Here is a 23,065-nt window from a genome sequence, read left to right as displayed (position 1 = left end):
AGCAGGGTCCTATGGGTGCCATTAGCTGGGTATCCAGCATCCCAAACCTCTCATCACTTTTGAAAACATCATTATTTACTTTTCTGCCTCTCTATAGGGAAGGACTAGACATTTAAATAAATGACATAATCCTTACTACCATTCCATTCATTCATGCAGGTCACTATAATTTACTGCCAGGAAAAATAAACTTCTGCAAAATATTCCTCAATGCAAGACATTCAAAAGGCTCAAAGCAGGAGAGGAGGTGAGAGGGCTTCTGACAAATATTTGCTCAAGTGACCGCATCATCCATGAACACATTTGCTAGGAAAAAAAAAATGGGTGAAGAAATTTATGGTCAACATGAAACACACCAGGCTGGGACAGGAAAACAAACAGGGGGTAGAGAAGGGGAATTTTCAACCAATTTCATTTCAGCAAGGGAAGGTTTTGAGTCAGGCCTAGAGCCTGGCAAGCCCCTGCAGGCAGCCTGAGCCCTGGGTGAGGTGGGCAGCAGAGAACCACACCACGCAGAACACAACTTACTGCAACAACTGACAACCATCCCCAGCAGCCGTTGCTGCTGCACCCTCCATAAACTTTGTTTAAACAAGTGTTCAAACTAAAATGGCTCTGCCAGCCACCCAGCTCACCTCATGCATACCTACAGCTCACTCTGTGACAAAATATTGCCAAGGCTATGGAAATCCTCGCTGCTTTCAGTGTCGACTCCCCAAACTCAAGCACAGCGGAGCTGGGTGGTTCATGGGCTCTGAAGACTTAGATGTATGAGGGCTGGTGGTGGGGCTTTAGTCTGATGGCATCCCCATCACAAAGTGATCTTTCCCCTCCTCTGCTCCACAAAGGCTAGCTCTCCTTGGTATTTTCACAGGGAATGTTTTCCTTTCTTCTGCCCAGAAAAGCTGACAATTTGGGGGTTTCCGCAGATTTAGGTGGTCTCAGACAAAACAAGACACTACTTTTAAAGACCATCCAAAACAACGCAAGGGATATATTTTTACTCATGTAAAACCAATCAAGAACATGGGACATTAATATTTTGTCACCGTTTTAGTCACACAACCCCAAACTTACAGCAAGATATTCCGCAAAGAATCTATGGAGTTGGGCTGTCTGTCACCAGCTGAAAACAGCATGCAATAATCAAATTAATTTTTGCTTTCAATAGTGATTGATCAAAAGTTCTATTCACAGAGCTTGTAATGCTCAGATCACCTCCCAAAGCTGGAGAGAGCAAAGCCTAGTCAAGGCAAACTTCAGAAACCATGGCTCGGATCCCTAAAGGTTCTACCAGCAGGTCCTATAAGAAAAGCCACACTGATTATTCTGGACAGCAATGCCTTCAGAGTCAATAAAATTGCTCACACCCATCCAGGCTAATCAGCAAGACTAGAGGTGAATAGAAACGGTTCCTGAGATTTCAAGCTCTAAGTTAGCTAAGCATTTAAATAAACATCTGTGATTCTTATTAAAGTCAACAGGATTTAGGTATTAATAAGGTAACATTATTAAGCCTGTGTTTAATAGTCCTGTGTAATCACTGCTTTGCTACTACTTAAAAATTCCCACAGCTGCTTAGAATTTGTCCTCAGGTAAAACACTTCTTCAGAATTTTTATCATCTGTGTTTTGGGCACTGCTCAGAGCCCACCCAGCAGGCTCCAGTCAGATCTCTGTTAGACTGCTGTGAATGCAAAGTGCCTTTCCTGAAGCTCCAGATCTGCTCTAGCTGCAAAGTCAGTATCTAGCTTTTCATTTAAAAAAAAAATAATAATTTCATCTATAATAACAGGACTCTAAAGGATTGCGTGACAGTTTTCGTAACTGCAGTTATTAAAGTCTGTGTTAGTACAATTGTACAAGTAATAATTAAATTGTAATACTAATGATTAAAATTGCACCAGCATTTATTATTTGGTCGTCATGGTAAACTTGTGGGTGGATATTACACTTTTTGCCAAGGCAGGGGTAGATTAATCCTAGAGACACGAGTGAGACAGATGAATATATAAAGTTATGAAGCAATTGGCTGTGCAGTGAAATCTTATCTTTAGAGTACTGTGAAATCATCTCCAAAATAAATGCGGAACGTATCGGCTCAGTGCGAAATGCTTTAATAGAGAAAGTCATGAGCTAAAAACATTGTCCTGCCCATGACAGCTTCACTTACCAACCACGTCGAGGTGGTAGGTGTGGTTGATGGACCCGTACTGGTTCTCCACTATGCACGTGTAGTTCCCCTTGTCCGACGGCACCACGCTCTCCATGATGAGGCTCCAGTGCTGGTTACGGACCTGGGGGATGGAACCAGAGAGCTTGGCATCTTCTCAAGCAGAGTTTCACCCTCTCCCCTTCCAAAAGAACTGTTCCCTGAGTAATTAACCTTGTGTAATCCGTGTTTGAAAGCCTCTTCTGTGCTCGTTTGACAGTTCTGGACACTGAAATGATTTATGCCTGATCCAGGACAGCATGGCTTGTAGCAATGAAGGCTTTCACACCTTCTGCTATAAATTCACCTGGCCCCTGCTCTGAGCACTGCAGATGTCAGTGCACACTCAGTCCTCCCAGGCTGACCAGGATGGCACCAATTAGCAGCAGTTGTCTGACCGGACTTTACCTTTCAATCCACTCTAAAGTGAATGCACACCCTCAGGATATTCCCCATCTGTCTCCAAACAGCCAGCTGGTAATAACCACCCATGAGCAACAGAGGATGGGTATGATCCCCTAACATCTAAGTCTCCATCCTTCCTAAAGGCTCAAATACACAGCTCATGTTTTAGAGAAACTGAGGGGTGATGTTTGGGATGCCTCCCCCAGACCTCCTGCTGCTCTGGGGTACCACAAGTAAGAAATGAATCCTAGACTCATGCTGCCTCATGAGAAATGCCTGAAGAAAACCCTCACGGAAACAGAGCATAAGGATATACACTTATCTCACAGAATCCCTCTCAGACAGAATTTATTAAAGGTACTGATTCTGTTCCCATTTGAACTCCAAAGGAGTGCTGGCATTGGTCTCACAGCAAATAGGATCCAGCCAGTACTGGAAGGATACAGAGCCATCCGGTACATACATATATTTCCTGCATCAGAAGTTGGCTCCCAAAATGACCTTTTGCTGGCTATGGACTAATTCCTTGTTTTAGCATTACATTTTTGACAAAGTGCTCAGAAAGCTTTACATTCTGTAGCTGCAATGTACAATTCTTCAACTGCAAAGTACATATTTCAGCAAATGGAATAAAACACAATCTGGTACAGTCATTTTAATCAGCCAAATGGAAAGCAGTAATTCAGGGCTGTACACCAGAAAAATTTATGGACCATTCAGTGACGCTTCCAGTAACCATACATTCTTAAAACATCATTACAACTATAGCTATGAAATCCTGCATCGTGCCTGACTATTTTGTAGGTCCTTATCCAGCAGGAAAAGCTGCACAGGGCCACATCCCAGTGCCAAGAGCCCTTGCTGGAGGTAAAAGTGCCTTCAGTCCAAAGCTTGGAAGAGAAGTTCTCTCTATAAGGGCTCCTGGCTTTCCTAGTTCCTCCAGCCAGTAATTATCTCAATAGCTGGATATTACTATTATTACTCAGTTGTGGACTAATAATATTAGCTAATGACTGGCCATGTGGGCTTTGACAAGCAAAGGAAGTGTGGACAAGACTCCAGCAGCAGCAGAAGACCATGGATGCTACGATAACGTCAAAAAATGTGTGACACGGCCTCAAAATCTCCAGCCCAAACTTAAAGCTCCTCTCCTCAGCCCCTCACGTTAATGGTCATTGGTTTCATCAAAATGGTATCTTGATTTTTCTTCACTGTGAAGAGCTAAGGAATAAGTTTATAAAACTAGAAAGAGTTTATCAGTGTTACTTCAGCATCTCATTGTTCAGCTAAGCAACTTTGGAAGTCAAAGCTTGGGACAGGAAGAATCACTGTCGTAAACTGTTGGTTAATAACAAATACAACTGCTACATGTTTTGAATATTTTACTTCTTAGGGAGTTATTTTGAAGGACACTTGGTCAAAGTGACCTGAACTTTTTGCCATTACAAGTTTAAAACACACTTCTCAGAATCAGAGCAAGAGTTTTTAACCAATCTGACTGCAAAACAGGAAGAACAGATCACAGTTCCACTAAAGTTAAAACAAAATAAAAATTGTAAACAAGCTGCAAGTAATTAATTTGATAGGAAAACACAAGAAATTGTTTATGTTCATTAAGAAAACATAACTAACTTAGACCCACAAGTGGATATACTGGATGGCAATATTAAAAAGTATTTGTGCAATTTCCCTTCTTGTAACTCCATGGACAGAGATAATATCTTTATAACAAAACAACAGCTTAAGCCACTTCGGTTTAAGCTAAACAACTGTTGTAGAGGCCCAAAGCATTTATGACATATTGTCACACAACTGGATTTATGTCAGGGATCTGGACTCAACAAGATTCAGTTTGTTGGCTTGGTGCTTTCTGGATACAAGTGCAGCATTGCTAAGTCCAGGAAAAAGCCCTTTGCTGGGGATGAGCAGCCTCTTCTCGCACTGAAGATTTCCAAATTCAACATTTCACTCTCAGACATGCCAGAGTCCAGCCACATCCCTGCACCCACACAGCTTGAAACACAGGCTTTGGTAATGTGGCCTTTTTAAGTGAAAGGCCACATCCCTTCATCCAGGCTTTTTCCTGACCAGTTACGGATACTTCTAGAAAATTACTGACATGCCTTTTTTTTGAAGGGGGGGTTGGGGGCATCTTCTCCATCAAATCTTTAACCATTCTTCCAAACAATCTCTCTGAAAGATTCAATTTTTAAACTAAATTAACTATATCAAATGCATATAAACTGCACCCTTAAGTTATAGCTTGGAGGTGGGAAACAAATTGGAATCAAAATGCCAAGAAATATTGGTCAGAGACCTAGGAAAGGGCAAGGAATGTTTCATAGAAAAGTTTTGCTTTTGGAATATCCCGTAAAGAATAGTGGACAGTTCTGTTCAGTCTTAAAATGTGTGTCTTCACTGAATAGATAATGCCATGAAAAGTTGTCACTTAGCTAAAAATGGATCAATTTTAAACTAATTTCGAAGGAAAGGATTAGAAACCAAAATAGAACTCTCCACAAAATCAGCACAGTTCAGACCACAGACACACAGCGGTACTGCTCAGGCAAAGAGAACAAGTACAGAACATCCCTGCAAAGGCCATAGGCTTGTGCAGTTGTTCCTATAATCAGAACTTTTCTTACTCTGTATTTACCTGGCTGAATTGAAGTGTGTGTAAGACGACTGCAGTGATGAAGCTTATCCAAAGGCATAGGTGAAAATACACACGTGTTAATGCTTAAACAGCAACAGCTGATAGAAGTACATTTGCTTTCTGGGTGGTGTACAGGAAAGAAAAGGCTCCTGTGGTCTCAGAGAGGATTTAGATTATCAACTCAAAGAAAATACTAAATACCTCTAAAGGCACAAACAAGAGCTATCATCACTTCAAAAAATCAGAGTAAAAAGGATTTCGATGTTCAATAACTGATCCCATTCTCTTTATTTTAAGGAGATTGGGTATATCTTGAAAGATCATACAAGGATCAATTTTGAAATTCACCACCCAGAATTAGTCAGAGTACAGGAATTCCGCCCTGGAAGCTATCTTGGCCAGCACATACACCCTCCTGTTAGCCTGCCTGAGTGCAAATTGACTCAAGACATTCCCCAGTCCGAGGGACAAAGTGCTACAGGCCACTATCTGATTTTGATAAAAACAATACACCAAGGGATTTCGTAGCTCTTAGCAGGAAAGAGGTGGCTGAAGGATTACTGGGAAGCTTCACGTTTTCTCTCCCTTCCCTTTGTCCCTTAAGGCTTCAAAGGATGATTGTTTCTTCTGTCAGATACGGTTTGCTTTCAGCTATTCTATCCCAAAGTACTGTGAATATCTCCAGCAAAAATGCCCTCAGATTCAAGACAAGCTAAGGTGCAAGACTTATGAGCTGCTGTGATACCTGGTTGAAGACAGACCAACACTGATAGACTCAGTCCTTCCTGAGGATTCCTTCATTAAAAGTTCCGTGGTATAGTGGTGTCAAGAAAATGCAATTTTCTCTCTATTCTAGTATAATTTTGCATGAGCCCACAGTGACTTCAGCCTGCCCCCTCTGACAAGATGAGGACACAGGTTCCAAAAGCTCTGGAGTCCTCACTCTTTAACACCCATACACTGGAAACAAGCTTCAATCTTCAAAGATGATTATTCAAAATGACAGAATGTAGAATATACATGGATTTGGTTGATTTGACAATGGTAAGTAAATCCTACAACATAATTTAAAATGTAATGTATTTCTGAGCAACAAGAAAGTCTGAAATCCTCAGCTGTGTGCATTTTTTCTTCCTTTGGACTAAAGAGATATAAGAAGTTATGATTTAGAATTAGATTTATAGGCTTCACTTATCCAGCTGGCTTTAGGAACAGGCATCTGTGGTTCCTTCCCAGAGTACATACATACCTAGGAAGTTGAATACATTTAACAAACATGACCAGAAGTTTAATTTCTGCCACTTAATGGGCACAAGTCTAAATGATCTCACCCAGCTCCCCAGCACAGACTAGCAGTGCCAGCATGGGAGCCCCACACGAGCTGATTTAGCCCACCAAAGATCCCCCTCCCAAACCAGACACCAGGTATCTCCATCCTGCTTCTCTAGACACACATTTTCCTTCATGGTCTTCAAGAGTCATATCTTCATTTCCCCTTCATCAGATGCAAAGTGTTCAAATAACAGTCTGGTTAGTACCAGAACAGTTAGTATTATTTTCCAAGACAGGATTAGTTTGGTTGGGTTTTTTTTTTCTTTAATTGGCGCTTTTTTTGTTTTTAAAAAAGCACTGAGAAGGGCAAAAATCACTGAATTGGAGCCAATTCGTTAACACTCCACAGCGTTATGAAAGGCAGAAGGTGTTGCCAGGTGTACACTCATAAGCAACAGTAATTTATGGTGCAAGCAAACATAGATGGAAAAGTCTACTTAGATAATTAGTGCTCATGCAGGGAGACTTTCTGGGCTCCGCTCTCTGCTAACACTAATGTTGGAAAAACTGACACTTTCTACAGTAAATCCAGCTAGAGAGGAAAGGAGACTGAGGCTTGTCCTCCTCTGCACTGGAAAACAGATTTTTTGCACCGAGCAGGACCTGAATCAACAGCACAAAGCAATGGCTCACCCAAGGCAGCCCCCCAACAACGCTGCAATCATGGGGGCAAGGCAGGGGTGCAGGACTGGGGGGCAGCCTCAGGACTCAGAATTGAGCTCTGTCTGGCAGAGCCAGTTAACTTGCATCTAATGACGACTGCAAACTGCTCGGAGCAGCTCAGCACAAGCTCCAGGCTGGGGATTCCAACCCTGACACGAGGTGACTGCCTCAGAAACTTCTCCTCCTTGGGGAGGAGCTGCTGAGGTGTCGGGGACGTGAAGAAGCTGCTGAGAGAAGACCCAGAGAAGAGGTGAATGGAACTCAGAAATGGCAACGCTTGAACAGCAATTTGCCATCAAAGTCATGCATTCCCAATTCCTTGGAAGAGTGGGATCAGATGACCGAATCCTGACTTCTGACCTGACCTAGGCAGATACCATGAGGTTAAAGGTCCGTGCACTAACATACAGAGAGAGCTGGCCTCCCTAAAACTCTCTCTTAATCAGTAACCACCAACTCAAAATAAGACATCTAATCTGAAGCTGTTTAAAATTCAAACAAACCCTTCCAAGTAATTGCTGTTACTTTCCCTCAAATTCTTCCCATTTCAGTTTCACAGGCCATAAACTCTATAGAAAATAATAACTTTTGACTTCCAAGCCTTCCTTTATTAAACTGCCTTACACTCACCAAAGCGAATGGTCATGTTTTTAACAATGCAGCCAAAAGTGAATAGAGCAAAACAGTCTTAATCTGCTCTGCAAAGTCAGTCTTTAGTTTTCCAAATACGTCTCTACAAATAATCCTTAGCTGCGCTGCTAGGCTAGAAGCTTGAATTTCAGAAAAAAAAATAAATATAGAATTAGTGCTCAGTAACCGCCAAAGAAACCACCCACCCTTCCCCAGAAGAAAACAACTACCTCCTTTTGCTTCCACGTTTGATCCAAGGCCATTAAAAGATTTTCTGTTGACTTCAGCAAGTTTTTGGGTTTGGTTTTTTTTGAGAGGGAGGAGGGCTGGGTTTGAGAGGTTGTTTTTTGTTTAACAGCTTTGGTCAAGAACACAAATTACAAAATCCCATCATAAGCCCTTACCTTGTACCCGCCAATGCGATGTTCCTGCTTAAACTCCTTCCCGTTTTTCAGCCACCGCATGGTCGGCGTTGGGTTTCCCATGGCCGGGCAGCGGAACTTGACGGTGTTGGCGGCTGGCACGGCGTGGAGCCTCTTCTCCATTTTGTCCGTGTGTGTCCAGTAAGGTGCCCCTGTTCCAAAGGGAGACATCCAGAAAACATCAGCACTCGGGAACTGAGCTCCCTCTCCAGCCCCTTCCACAGCTATAAGGAGCCGCATGTACTCGTTTTAAGCACGGTTTAGGCAGAGTACCTAAAGTACCATGGAGATCATGTGCTGCAAGTGTCAGCCAGGGTTTTGCAAACGGGTCAGTCTGCTGCTCTGAGTATTCAATTTGTGACAAAATTCCAACAATTAACCACAGACAACCTTTGCTTTGCATACATCAAGTAAGACGGAGGGACTGAGTTTTCATCAGATGCTTCTGACCTCAAGGTGAGTTACTATGAGGGTTCAAACTCAGAATTCCTGGGCCTCAGCTGTGAAACCAGACAGACCAAGACAGAAGTCTCTTGGAAGCATCAGCCTCCACATTTCCCCTTCTGTGAGACGGGGGATAAAAACGCCCACCTGTCTGACAGCACGCTAAAACCTACAGGGTGTGATGCCAAGGTGACCCGTGCTGCTACTGCCATAGAAACCACTGAAATGTACTTACAAATGGAACGTATTTCTGAAATCTTAACCCAAGAGGAGGAAACCAAATGAGTAAATGTGGATCGGCAAAAAACATTTATCATTTTGCAGGAATTTCCCACACTAATGAGCCTCTTGAAGTCCAAAGGGTCAGTGACATCCAAAAACATGGCATAAAATGAGAGTGTCTTTCTCAGCCCACATTGTCTGAGGTGATCACTCTTCGCAGACCCTGACATGGCTCTCCTGGCTCTCACTCACTCCTTGCCATGTCCTGGTCCAGCCTGCACCCACATTAACATCGTGAGAAGCACATTTGTCATGTACCAGTGGAGGAAATAGCAGAATAAAATTTACAACTACCCACACATTTTCACCCTCCAAAAAGTAAACTTGGATGCATAGATCCAAAAACAAGGTTATCCCATGCTCTGGATCCTTGCACTACTTTGTCCACATTTCTCAACAACTTCATAGCATTGCTTCAGTTGTCTCACCATAATAGTTTTTTTTAAAAGTTAAAGATTCAAGATCTGTTTAATAGTAGGAAACATTAATTTCTTTTACAATGGAGTTTCCCTGAAGCAAATCAGATTAGCGTGGAATTTTTAGGACTAGAGGGGTCCAGAAAAATAACTCCATTTCTCTCAGCCCTGTTTCATTTCCTTCATTAGCAGGCCAACACTCCACTATAAATAAACTCTTCCGTTCCTCAAATATTTATAGCAGTTCTTACAATCAGTGCAAACTCAGAAATCCTGCTACCCCCCTCTCTAAATAAAAATACAGCTGGACAGAAAATACAGGAATAAATCCTTTAACAAAGTCTCTCTCAGTATAAAGAAAACATTCTAAAAGCAAGTCCTATAATGATGCTATGAACGATAAGTGTTTGGGTTGGTTTTTTTTTTTTTTTGCCCGAAGTGGCAATTAGTGTTAAAATTAATGAAGTAGAAAAGCAAAGCAAATTTGTGCATGTAATCAAAATAGAAAATCAAGTAACTATTGAAAATTTAACTGCAACACTAAGGAATTGTTACTCACACTAAAGTGAGTTAGGGATGCAAGGAAAATCACTGTTAACATTATTTGCTAAAAGCAGGATCACATTAAAACAACAGAAGACTTTAAACAAAGCCAACCAGAGGAATTAACTACTACACTCAAAGGCCAAATTACATTACAAGTACACCAGGAAAAGGCAGAATTACTTGCTGGTACTGAGGGATTAAAAAGCTGCTTTCTCTGGACTGCTAAAAGGTCTTGCACAAGGCAACACAAGGTGATCACTCCTGGTCCCTACCCACAGCTCCCACAAAGGCAAAGCAAACTGGGGCAGGTCAAAGACAATCAACCATCCAAACCAGTTTTATCACCATCCCAGACAGAGCTGAGTGCTTACTTTAGCCTCCAAATGGGTACTGCCAACCCAGCCACTCTGCAGCAAGCACGGTTACTTCTCATCACGTCCATCACATGCACCTTTCTCAGACATATGGAGCATAAAAAGCTCAGATGCAGCCACTGTTAGGCACAGCCTCTGAGCCACGGGCTTCACAGCTCACCCATGGCAATGCTGCCCTGCAGCCCATGGGCTGGATGGGCCAAACTCTGGGAAGCTCCCATCAGGGTGCAGACTGGGACCAGGGCACTGGAGCCAGTCAGGATACAGCCACCAGCAGCTCCCCAAACAAAGCTGCTTCATGCAGCCAGGTCTGTACCATGTCATAGTACAGCCCAACCTCTGGTTTTCTTGAAAATAACTATCCTTTCCATGAAAAATCTGCTCCTGGAAAGGCTCCAATACAACAAATGCACAGGGAGGGAAATCTCTGATGGAGACGGGTGCAGAAAAGAGGCCAGGAAGATGCAGGCAGAAATGAAGAGAAGCGGCTCAGTTTTGCCCCACAGAAGGGGAAAGGAAACATCCCAGAATGGGAGAAAGGACTGTTTGGAAAGTTTCCCCTCACACAACCCTCAGCATAACCTGCAATGCTCCTGAATTACAGGTCAGCTTGGAGAAAAACTTGCAGACTTCACATATGGAAAACACCATCTGAAAATGCTCCAAGACATCCTACATTTTTACTATTGGCAGCTCCTCAGCATGTTTAAGCAAAAGAGGAAAAGGCAGCAATGTCCACAAACCACCACACTTGCCCTCAAATTGTGCTTTCATCCAGTGATTGATCTGATCAACACACAGCTTTCTTCTTTATAGATTAAATCATCATAACCTAAGAACACCTTTTACTGCTTCAATTTGTCTTGAAAGGAAAAACACCGAGCTTCACTAAGCCAGTAATGAACATAGTTAATGAGCAGATACCACCAGGTGCTGACTGCTCTCACGGGCCATGTCCATCACATCCCATCACTGCTACCAGGACAGGTGGAAGTAGGTGGCACCACTGCTAGAAGTTCACAGTAACCACAGGGCAGACTCCAGCATGAGGCAGTAACAAGCAGCAGGGGAACGGGTGGGAATTCCTGATTGCTTTTAGAGTTCTCATTAGTGAAGAAAATATCCTGCTGACCCACACTGCACTCCGATGCAAAGACATCTCATCAGCCAGATCTCCTGCATGTGAAATTGAAATTAGGAAGCCCAGGGGACCACTTCACTTCAGGACTCCTCAGTTTTTATTGGGACTTCTCTATACAAAGAAATACAAAAGTAGTCAACTGCAAGCCTGCCTGACAAGCACTTCAAGCAGGCAATAGAGTGCCTGAAGTGACCACATCAAACCCCTCCAAGGTCTTCAGTACTATTGTATTTGACCTTTAATTAAAAACCACTTCTAGGCAACATCCAATTTTTGCTGCTCCCCTGAGTGGGTTTCCACTCTACAGGATTTGATGAATTTGAACCTTGTTTCATCCTTTCTGAAACTCTTCAAAGCATGAAAGGAACAGCATGTGGATTACATTTAGATACTGTTTGTTCTTGGTGCCAATTTACCATTGCTTGGCCCAGAAGAAATTGTTTAAAGGGCGATAAGGAAAAAAAAAATTGTAAAGCTTCCAGTTGCCCGACCAGCATTCGAGGCAGAGCAGCAGCATCTTCAGGGCTACCCAGGAGTCTACAGATAAATTAGTTGGTGGACTTGATTGCAGCCACCACAACAGCTGCTGCTGTGCCAGCATCAGGTCAGGATTACAGAAATCCCTCAAATTAGGGCTACCTCTCAAAACCACAACGAGGATGAGGCAGTAAGGGCCAGCAGTGTCTTTTCCACTGCAGCCAGAATGATGATCAGCACCTAAGTTTGTAAAAGCTAGTCCATGGAGATGACCCTCCAGAACCAAGCTAAGGCCCATCTTTAGGGTAACAAAGGGGAAAACTCAAGTTGCCAACAAAGCCATTTTGTGGAGAAAGGGGACTGTTTTGCAGTGGAACCAATCCTGCACCTTCCCCACGAGCACTAATCCCTTCAACAAAAGCTGGAAGTAATAAAAAGCTATTCAGGATGCAGTCTGGAACAAATCTACCACAGTGTTTTTTCAGACAGTTAAAATATCTGTCAAGCTAAAGGGACGCCAAACCCAGAGTGAAATCTGCTCTCCATGCCTCTTGCTGAAAAATACACACAGGGCCAGTGGTCAAATGCACACGGGTACACAGCAGTGCCCTCCTCTCCCAAGGATGAGCTGCTCCTCACAGCTACAGAGTCACCTACAGCCTCCACTGACTTCAAGAGCAATTGGATTTTCTGGGCAGCCTTAAAAATTACACTAGATTTCCTCAACAGCCTCTCCACCTGCATTTGAAAACCTTGGCCTCTGAAATATGTATCTGTAACAGAGGCAAAGAAAATAAAACAGCTTAAAAGAATACTTAGCAGCATAAATAAAACAGTTCTAAAAGGTTTGTTTTAGTTTTAAGTATGCAGGAATGAGAATGCCAAGGTTCAGCTTCCTGTTGAAGGCACTACAGCCATTTCCTGCCTCATCTCATCATAATTAACATGCCAAGACAGCTGGACTTTATCAGAATTGTTTCATCAAAAAGCAACAACCTTTGAAGACCATGGCCGTTTGTTTCCATCAGTAAAGGCATAACCAGGCCAATTTCCATTGCTTATCCTTAATGATCACAGCTGTAATTTGTATGTAAATTATCAGTTAAATCGTTTGAGATCTGCAAAGCTCAAACCATGATTCAGGAAACACTTAAAAGGCTTCTGTAAAAGAGCAGCAGCCAGGGGCTCTTGTGAGGTCGTGGACTACCCCAGGCTCTACATCTCATAGGCAGGAGAAGGTAAAAGACATTGGCCACTGTGTACCACTGCCTGCCCCCCAGCACACCCAAGGAAGACACAGCTCCTGGTTAACTCTTCCATCTGCCTTGTAACACAGTATCTTCCATTAGAAGTGGCCTCTTGGATGTGATAGAAAATTTCGAAGAGGAAAAGAAGGCTTACAAGGCACACCACACCAAGTCCCACCCCTCACTTTCATACAGCTCTGATCTTGCCAAATCACAGCCCTCTTTCAGCAGCCTTGTATTAATCCAAGGCGGTCACTGTGATGCAACTTTTCACTGAACGCAGAACATTTGGAGGGACGCGGTGCCACGAGCCTTTGGTCATTGTCCTGCTTCCAGCTCAGGCCATGGGAGGCTGCGCTGCTCCCTCAGCACACAGTGGCCACCTTTTAAAGAGCAGTCCAACAAGGAATTGCTTGTGGAACACTCTGCTCAGGCCCAGATCTGTCTTCTTGCAGTCTCCTCCCTTCCATCTCCATGGCTGCACTTTCCCCGCCATCCGCAATGTTTAAACGTTTGCACTCGAGAGGCATCTTTCACTTGGAACAGGGAGTGTGCCTGGCCCCTGCTGCAGCACACACCCCTGTCCCAGCAGATGGACACTGTCAAGGGCCTTTCACCAGCTCCCCAATCAAGACTGATTAACAGTAGCTCAAAATGATAGCTCGTTTTACAAGAACGTCATTAGCGCAACCACTGAGTACTGCTCCCTGTCGCTGGAAGGGCAGGAATCCTTCTGAGGCCATTACACAGCACAGCTGCCTTGAGAGCAGGTCCTTTACTTATTCCAAAAGCCATTTATGCTCACGATGGATCACCAAAGCCACCACTGCAGATCAGAAGCACAATTGTTACTGAAAATATTGTAAGCCCTTTTCTGACCAACACCAACAAAGCTTTAGAAATAGCTAAGAAATAGCAAACATCAGAAGTGTTTCCTAAAGGGAATTTCTAAACATGGTTCCATCTCAGGGCAGCACTAACATTGCCTGGATTGGTGGGTTTTGCCTAGACAACCTCTTTTAAAAGCAGTGTCCCTTTTCCAAACTCTCCAATTATCTTCGCCACCACATTCCTCTGTCAGGGCAGCCTCCAGCTGCCTGATCTCAGCCCCTTCCAGAGGCACCTGTGCATCAGCCTGGGTTAATCACACCAACAGATGGCAGGGGCCAAACAGGCAGCTAGGAACTTATATCATTTTAAATAGCATCTAATGTTTCACAGCCTCAGACCAGGGGCAGCCGCACACAAAAGGCACTAACCAGGGGAGCCGAAATCAGGCTCGTACTTTATCACCTGAACAAGTGTTCCAAGCTGCAGTGCAGCTGCCAGTTACTGATCAGGCTGAGCAGCACACACACTCCCTGCCCACTGTGGGTGCCACTCACCGACATCTCCCCTGAAGGATTTCTCTGCTCTCTGTGTTATTGACTTTACCAAGCACCAGCGATAGCAAACCACCAGGCACCGAGGGGGTTTTGCAATGCTGCACAGCGGCGTAAGGAACCAATATGAATTTTACACACCTTTTTTTTTTTTTTACTCTTAGAGAGTGCTCTATTTAGAGCTTATTAATAGCTTTCCAAATTCTCTAAAGGGGACAAAGTTTAACATTCAGATAGGTTTAAGGCTCTTTAGCCCATTTTCATCATGTATAAGTAACACAAAATGTGGGTTTAGTGCTGAATTGCCTGCTTTGCAACAAACCTTAAGATCCTTTGCAGACGAAAGAACCTCCTTGTCTCCAAATTCATTCTCCCTGGGTAGATTTCTGCTGAGATTAAGGATTGAAGGATTTTCCTCCTTACAATTTAATTTTTTTTTAAAGTTTCCATACCACCTTTTAACAAAATGAGCTGGATCTTTGTTTCTTCTGTTAAATTTCTGCTCAGGTTCAGGTAAAGTTAGTTCATCTGTGAGAGTCTAAACCAGACAAAGACCAAACTTCAATTCAGGAAGAAAGGAAACGCAGGAAGAAGGGAGGAAAGAAAGTACAGACCAGAAAAGCATGTTCAAAAGAATATTAGTTTATTTTTATTTTTCTTTTCCAAGTTACGAGCTACGTGAAACAGAAAACGGAGGAGGACAAAGATATCACTATTTGACAGTACATGCAGTTAACAATCAGGAAGCTCTGAAGACAGGAGTGCAAAAGATGGGACATAATTTTCCACGTGGATCTTGCTAGTGACTTCTGGCAGCTTGCTGTTACTTACTCATCTGATTGCTGTCATTCACAAAGTCCTCGGACCCATCATTGTCGTCTTCATCATCCCCAGAGGAAAGAGCATCTGCACATTAAAAACAACCAAGTCTTTAAACCAGCCTGGTTTTTCTTTTACAAATAAATTGATAAGCTACATCTTAGACTGTATATCAAGAAGAACAAGTGTTTATGTTAGTTGTGCAGAAGCTAGAGAAAAAGAAAATCCAGCCACAAAATGTGGTATTTGTGCATAAAATTGTAACAAAACTAGCTAATAGTCCTGAAGTGCTACAAAGTTTCCCAAGGGAGTTTGCTAATTGCAAAAGAAATCTCTTTCCACTTAAAATTTTAATTTCTGTTGAAGAAATTCAGTTGAACAGAACTGAGCATCTCCAGAACAATTTATCTCTAAACTTGAAGGATGTAGAACACCTTTTTTCCTCTTCTGATGCAGGGGGCAAAAACTGTATTCATGCTACTGTCTTTATCATCATCACAGCAACTCTGTCTAATTTAATCCTGTCAGAGTGGCATAAAACAGAGAGCTCTTCAGCAGCTGTTAATCACTACAGAGCCCGTAGATACAAACTGAGTCCATTTCAGGGTCAGGACAAGGAGAAAAATCCCCAAAACAGCTAGAGAACTCAGCTTAACTCACTGTGCCCAAGTGGACTGTTTCATGTTATGTCATAATGTGTCTTAGCATCACATTTTACAGCTTCTACATGCAAAAACCTGTGTTTGACTCACTCACCTGTAACATTTACAATGAAGTACAGAGTATCACTGTCTAGGGTCCTAACAGCAGTGCAAGCATAGAGGCCCGAATCTCTGGCTGTGGCATCCTTAATTTGTAAGTACTCCCCAATAATCACTGTCCTATTGTCGGGCCCCAAAGGGAGCCCATCCTTAGTCCAACTGATCATGACGGCGTCTCTCAATTGACAGCGCAACTCAAGCGGCTCTCCTGGAAGTGCTGAGTAAACATCTGGCTGAGAGATTTGGTATTTGGTTGGCGGCTCTGCGAAGGTGGAAGGAAAGGAGGAAAAAATAGAAGAAAGAGAAGGGAAAGGAGAGAATTTCCAACACAAGTCAGTGAAGGCCCTTTTCATCCACGGAAATCAAGTTACGTTAAACAAAAAAGTTTCATCCAGATCAGCCCAGCATTCTGTGTTGCAAAACTGAACCGCATGCGAGTTATTTTCAAGAAGTTAACCGCAAGTAAAGCTCAGGCACTTCTGATCAGTGTCTTGGCATGTCCCTTGTCCCCAGTGCCACACTAACACACGACCCTTCTCATTGGTCACAGAGAGCTGGGGACAACGACTGGGGGCTTCAAAGGACTTGTAGGAGCAAGAGGAGTTCAAAAGGCAAATTCTAGTTCCTATCTTAGCATTTGGGTCCACAATTCAAATGAGCAATTATCTTTCCTCACCTGATTTTATTATAAGTGGCTTTTTTGTTTTTAAAACCTGAGAAGTGCTGTTTTGAAAGAAAAGGATACCCAAAAAACCTTTCACTCACCAAGCTAATAAACATGAATTCCTATACACAGCATATACGATGTCTTTAATTTTCCTCCTTGTGCCCATCACAAAGTCTCTACATTTGCCTCCTACACTGCCAACACTACTCTCCGCGACAGTAACTTTTTCCTTTAAATTCTTTTTTTGCTTCATTACTTATTTCACAACCTCTCCCAAGTGGAATACAGCAGAAACCCATGAGCACAAGCGAAGCTTTCAAAGTCAAAGTATGCACAGAAGTTCAGAACGAAATGGCTCATCTGTCAGCTCCCTTTTGTAACCCAGTAACAAGAAGAATGTCAAACCACAGTCTTTTTCCAAAAAACTACATCTGCCTATAGTTACTAGAGCTTCATCCCCACCCCTTACAAGGCCAGCTCTCAGCAAGGGGAAAGGAACTGCAGCCCCGGGCACTCCAGACTGTCTCCACAGTGCAGTGGGAAGGCTCAGCACACCTACGATGGACTCAGGCTGTCCCAGATACAGGCACTGCTTCTGGAACTGCTTCCTCCCTACCACCCCAGAATCCCTCTCCTAAGGGCCTCACCAAGGGCGGCAGGAATGGTAAATAAAGGGAAGAAGCAACGAGGCATCTTCTGTTTGCTCAAGGGGAGGGTCAGAGCACACAGACAGCTGCTCACCGTGCACCTTGGACACGTCCTGCCCTGCACAGGCACCAACTGTGCACCCAGAAATAAAACACCTCTCTGTCTGCTTGGGACTCTGAGGGACTACCAAGAGGTGGCTCTTTGATGTCCACGCTTCCTTCTGAGAACACCAAAACCCTGAAACTGGTATTTCCTTATCCTTGGGGCACAACACTGTCATTTCTTCTACCACACGTTCAACAGGAAAGGCTGAAACAAGCACCACATCTGAGCAGGCTGTAGATGGGAGTCTGGAAACGCTGAAGTTCTGTCAGTAGTTGAGTTTCGTGTAGCCCTGCAAGGAGCAGGGAGTTGGACTTGATGGTCCCCATGGGTCCCTTCCAACTGGAAATACGATTCTGTGACCACCAGAAGGGCCCAGCACAGTGGGGGACTCATGCATTTTAGATATCAGGTTCTACTGATGGGCTTGGAGACAGCATGCCCAGTTTCTCTCCCACTCATCCTGCAATCCTGTTGTTCCAGGCATGTGCCCTCCCAAAGCTTCTCTTGCCTTTTTCCTTACGGCAAACATGTTTTCTCAAAGAACAGGTTTGACACATGCATCACACCAAGGTGGCACATAAAACCCATCCCAACACGGCCAGTTATGGAGACTGTAAAGCTTCTTGAATTTCGATTTTAAAACAAGGTCTCTAAACTTTCTAGCATGCGGAGTTCCATCTCAGAGTCTAGGACAGGCTCCAATGCAGCTTTATACCCCTTATAAATGAATTCAGTCTCGCCAATACAGTCACGAACCCACAGATCTGCAGCGCAGGTGTTTCACTGAGTGCTACATCATGCTCTTAGAAATCGAATTTCCAGAAGGAGCATGAGCTCCTTTCTACATGTATTTTGTCACAGTAATGAGTGCATTTGAGTCTGCTTGAGAATTTTTTTTTAATTAGATTTCACTGCGAAATAAAAAAAGGTACCTGAAGCCAGTTACCTAATTTACTTTGAAGTTGGTAAGACTTCTTTGTAACGCTCTACCTGCAAAGAAAATTTCTTTTACAGAGTTTACACTGTGCCAAAAACGTACTGGAGTCTAAAAATGTCTTTGTTTAAACTTTTTAAAAGCCACCTTAGGTGATGATACCTCAACCCTCCTTTAAGCGCATTAGAGCCTTTTGCTGAACAGTGCCAGGAAACTCACAGGATGAGCCCACACACAATTAAAAGGAAATTAAAATGAAAATTTTTTAACATCAAATCCCTGATTTCATCTCTTTTAAACTACTAACCCCAAGTTTGCACTGAGTTTTCAACACAAATCCGAATCCAAACTCTAGAAGAGTAATATATTTCAAAATTACAATTAAAAAAAATTCCTCTTACAAAGAAAATTACTGGAACACTCAAGAAAAACAAGTTTCAAATAGGTATTAGCATTTGGTATGCATTATCCTCCTCCATTTCTTTCTCTCTAGAGTATCAGGGAAGATGCAGCAAAGTGTTGTCATGATATAATGAAGTCATGTTTGGAAATTGTGAGTTATTTCAGGTAAGCTTTTGTGATGCCAAACTACATTGTAGCAGCACTTAAGACTGTCACTTTTTATAATGTTTGCCTATAAACTTCTTTCCAGTGTGGGTTTGAAATGGTGCCCAAAAGCAAACAGAGAACAGGTGGGATTCTGAGGCATGAATCCGCCCAACAGCTTCACTGCAAAAATCAACCAGTTCAAACTGTTCAGAAGTTCCCAGCAGCACTTAAACAACCTATGCTGCAAAGTTAACTCTCCCTGGGACACTGCACATGGGTTTTTGCACTGCTCTGAAGTTTAGGGATGAATTTTGAACTCACGTCCATGCTGTACCATCAAACCAATGGCTCCCCTGTGGATAACCCACTATCACATCCATGCCCCTACAGCCCTCTTTGATGCTCTGCCTTGGAACTGGATCCTCAGCCATCACCAGAGGACTATGAACCAGCCCATTGCTGGATTTGTCACATTAGATATAAATAAATTTTTACAATCAGGGTGGCACTGGCACAGGTTGCCCAGAGAGGCAGTGGATGCCCCAGCCCTGGAAACATTTAAGGCCAGGCTGGACAGGGCTCTGAGCAGTCTGGTCTGGTTGAAGATGTCCCAGCTCATTGCAGGGAGGTTAGACAAGATGGCCTTTAAAGGTCGCTTCCAACCCAAATCATTCCTTGATTCTAAGGCAGCACAAGGTTCCTTTTTAAGCAAATCCTGCAAATCCAGTAACTGTGGCATTGGTCCCTCCTGCAAAGGCGCACTACCTGATGTGAATCACACCTGTCAGTCACCTCTTAAAACACCAAACAAGCAACAAAGGCACGTGCAGAACGACTCTGGGTGTTCTTAAACACTGCAGGACAGGGGACACTGTTTCTGCTTTTTCTGCTCTCAGCTACATCCTTATTTGCAATAGTGGTGCACACAATGTATTTAAACTTCATAGGTGGAGCTGTTGAACAATACTGCCATGGAAAACCAAGCTGCTCTTAAATAAACAGCGGTGAACTTTTTCTCTGCCTGCTCATACAGCCTCACAGCATGGTTTATGCCATCCAGCCAGCAAGTGGAGTAAAGACTATTTGTATAAAAGCCATGACCACAATAGAGGACTGGGGACACTCTGACTGCTCTAGTTCAGATTATTAAGACATGCAATTGTATTCCAAATCATGTTTCTGTTCCAGATTGGGTCACTGAGAGATTGATACTTCCTTATGTTTTAAATTATTATCATTATTATTATTATTATTATTATTTGTCTCCATTTAATAAAATGCTAACAAAGAGCTGCTTATCTTCAGTCTCAAGTCATTTAGTTACTTAGTTACAGAGCCAAATAATGAAACGATCAGCTAATAGCTAACCCCAGCAAAGATTCTCACACAGCTCTCCAGAACACAAAAGCCTCAGACCCCATCAAGCCACTTTCACTTCAAAAGGCTTTAGTAAATAACTAAACACTCACCACAGTGTGCCCAGAAGGGTCAACAGACCTGACCTGTCAAGAATCCAAGAGGTTCATTACAAGATTGAATGTCCCCACAGGGAACACCAGGCTGCCAACCACCACCACTCCTGCTTCTCCTGCCCCTCATCATGGTTTTCCTGTCACTGAGAGAAGTCCAGCAAGACCACACCGAATGAACAACATGGAATGGGGATGTCAAATAGGTCTCATGACTTTGCAAGTCAAGTCCAGGCTTTAGGCTTTCTCCAGGAGGCAGCCCAAGTGTCACCAGTCAGGTGCAGCTCTCCCTCCCTCCCACCTCCCAGGAACACGATGATGGGATTCTCCCTTAATTTAAGCCAGAAGACCAATATTAAGAGTATCTCCATGTCCTCTTCTGACAATGGATGATAAATTCAGCCTGTAAAAGACACGGCCACCAGTTTAAGAATGCAGAGAGTCATTCCTGGCCATGGTGACCATCTCCCGTTAGCCAACGGCAAACCAAAGCCACAAAGGCTAAGCACATCTCCTCAGACAAAGGGGCACAAAACAGTGCTTGCAATTCATCCATCAGCTGCTCCAAAGCCACTGGATTCCTGCTGTCCCATTTGTACTGTTTCTGCCAGCCAGCTGCCAGCTCTGCCCAGCTCTGCCTCCACCAGGCACCATCAGGAAGTCTCTGTTTCGATAAAACACTTTCCAAATTGCTACAGTTCCTCCCATAATTTTAAAACATTGAAGTTTTTTTTTTTAAAAAAAATACCTTGTCCCTGAACAAGACTCCAAAGAGCATGAATCATTTCCCTGCACCTCTAATGTATAAAAACATTAGATGCTCAAATATGACGAAAAACACATAGGCCTTGTAGAAAAGCTTTAAACACAAAACTTGAAAGAGCTATCCATGATAGTTACAATCATTAATATGTAGCAGATTCTAAGTCTTTACTTGTTCCTTTAACACACACTCCTGGGCTGCTCTACTTGATAGCAGTGACTTTCACAAAACAAAGTGCCAGATTCTCCAAAATAAATTTTTCCTGGCACGTTTGTTAATCTTGTTATCCTTATAGAATAAGGACGTAACCATCTGACGGGTGAAGACATGAAAGCAGACCAAAAAAAAAAATTACGTAAGGAACAGGAATAATCTTCTTGCCCTGGAAATGAACACTTGCAAAACAGTGTTGCCACATCATACATGGCTGGTGCTCCAGCAAGGATAGAGCTTCCAGCCACACTGACCTGCTGGAGCTTGGACCTTCATACCATGTCAACTCCTATTGTGTGCTACATATACTAAAACCGTTTAAAAAAAAGTGAATCTCCTCCAGTTGCAGTAACTTGCCAATGTCATCATGGGTAAGGGAAAATATTACACTGCACTATATCTTGTTTTCCTAAGCTTTGAAGGCTTCGAAAAATAAAAAATTCTGGTGAGCAACAAAGCATTTTGCCACTTGCCAGACTCCTCAGACTAGAAAAAAACCTCTGCACAGGCACCCAGAAATTATCCCCATGTGATTATATCCCATCTGCCTTGGGTCATACTCCTAGGCAGCAGGTAACTGTCCCCAAGCAGCACTTGGCCCTGGCTACAGCCACCCAGGCCCCATCACACCCAGCAGGACAGAGCAGCAGGAGCAAACCTCATGAGGATGGTCCCCTACTACGTTGGTTGACACAGGGTGAGGGACATGAAGAGTTTCATCAGGGCTTTGATAGCTGCCAAGCAGTTGGGTGGATGTGTCTCACTCACTCCATGGTTAAAGAAAGACTCATTCCCAAAGACAAAGAAATTGTACTTGTCTAGGCTTCATGTAGAGATTAAAAATTCCTACAACTTGTAGCCTGCTTGCTCCTACCTGTCTTTATAGACATGATTGTTGAGTTACGGCTGCACAACCACGCAACCTGCGTCAAAAACACCAAGTATCACATGCTCGTGGGCTTGGCTGTGTGCTTTATGCTGCTGGAAGCCAGGCCAGGGAAGACTCGGAGCATGCCAAGTTCAAAGCAAACAGCAGAGAGACCAGCGAGGCCACCTCCTGCTGCTGGGAACTGCCCTGCCACTTGTTCCTGTTTGCCCCCATTCCTCACGGTCTGCTCCTCACAGGATGAAGAGTTCTTTACACAGCAGCACCACAGGATTGATCTCCAGATAGTGCAAGAAACAGGAAAGCACCAGGATGGCTTCTGCACAAAGACTTGGAGACCATGGAGGGAAAGAGCACCCCCCAACCTTGAGAAGCCACACCAAACCCCCTAAAATTATCATGCTGCCTTTTGTAATTTCATCAGTTTGATAAACTACAGGCCATCTTCAGGATGTGAATGTTTGGTTCCAGGCACCAAGTTTTGACCATTTCTGTTCAAGTCATAAATGCCACCATCTGCCTAAAGTAAGAGAGTGAAAGTCTCTGTGTTAAGTGAACCGAGGAGTACAACAAACCTAACACACATGTAACACAATCTCAAAAATAATTAACTGCTCTTCAAA

General features: G+C 43.4%; 1 protein-coding gene across 14 annotated transcripts in view; it reads right to left on the bottom strand.

The window, feature by feature from the left end:
* FGFR2 (fibroblast growth factor receptor 2) overlaps positions 1-23,065 on the bottom strand; it is an 81,055-nt gene that overhangs the window by 43,907 nt on the left and 14,083 nt on the right. For 9 of the 14 annotated variants that reach the window (XM_048310433.1, XM_048310434.1, XM_048310432.1 and 6 more), the window contains exons 3-6: positions 16,204-16,470; positions 15,460-15,534; positions 8,302-8,471; positions 2,173-2,296 (exon numbers count right to left, since the gene is read on the bottom strand). In XM_048310433.1, coding sequence (XP_048166390.1) covers positions 2,173-2,296; positions 8,302-8,471; positions 15,460-15,534; positions 16,204-16,470 — 636 coding nt within the window. The remainder of the gene's footprint in view (positions 1-2,172; positions 2,297-8,301; positions 8,472-15,459; positions 15,535-16,203; positions 16,471-23,065) is intronic. The other 5 variants (XM_048310438.1, XM_048310441.1, XM_048310439.1 and 2 more) reach the window with 2 other exon arrangements.

The sequence above is a fragment of the Corvus hawaiiensis genome, chromosome 8 (assembly GCF_020740725.1).
Source record: "Corvus hawaiiensis isolate bCorHaw1 chromosome 8, bCorHaw1.pri.cur, whole genome shotgun sequence".
Classification (NCBI taxonomy): Eukaryota; Metazoa; Chordata; class Aves; order Passeriformes; family Corvidae; genus Corvus; species Corvus hawaiiensis.
This window is presented reverse-complemented; position numbering and strand designations above follow the sequence as displayed.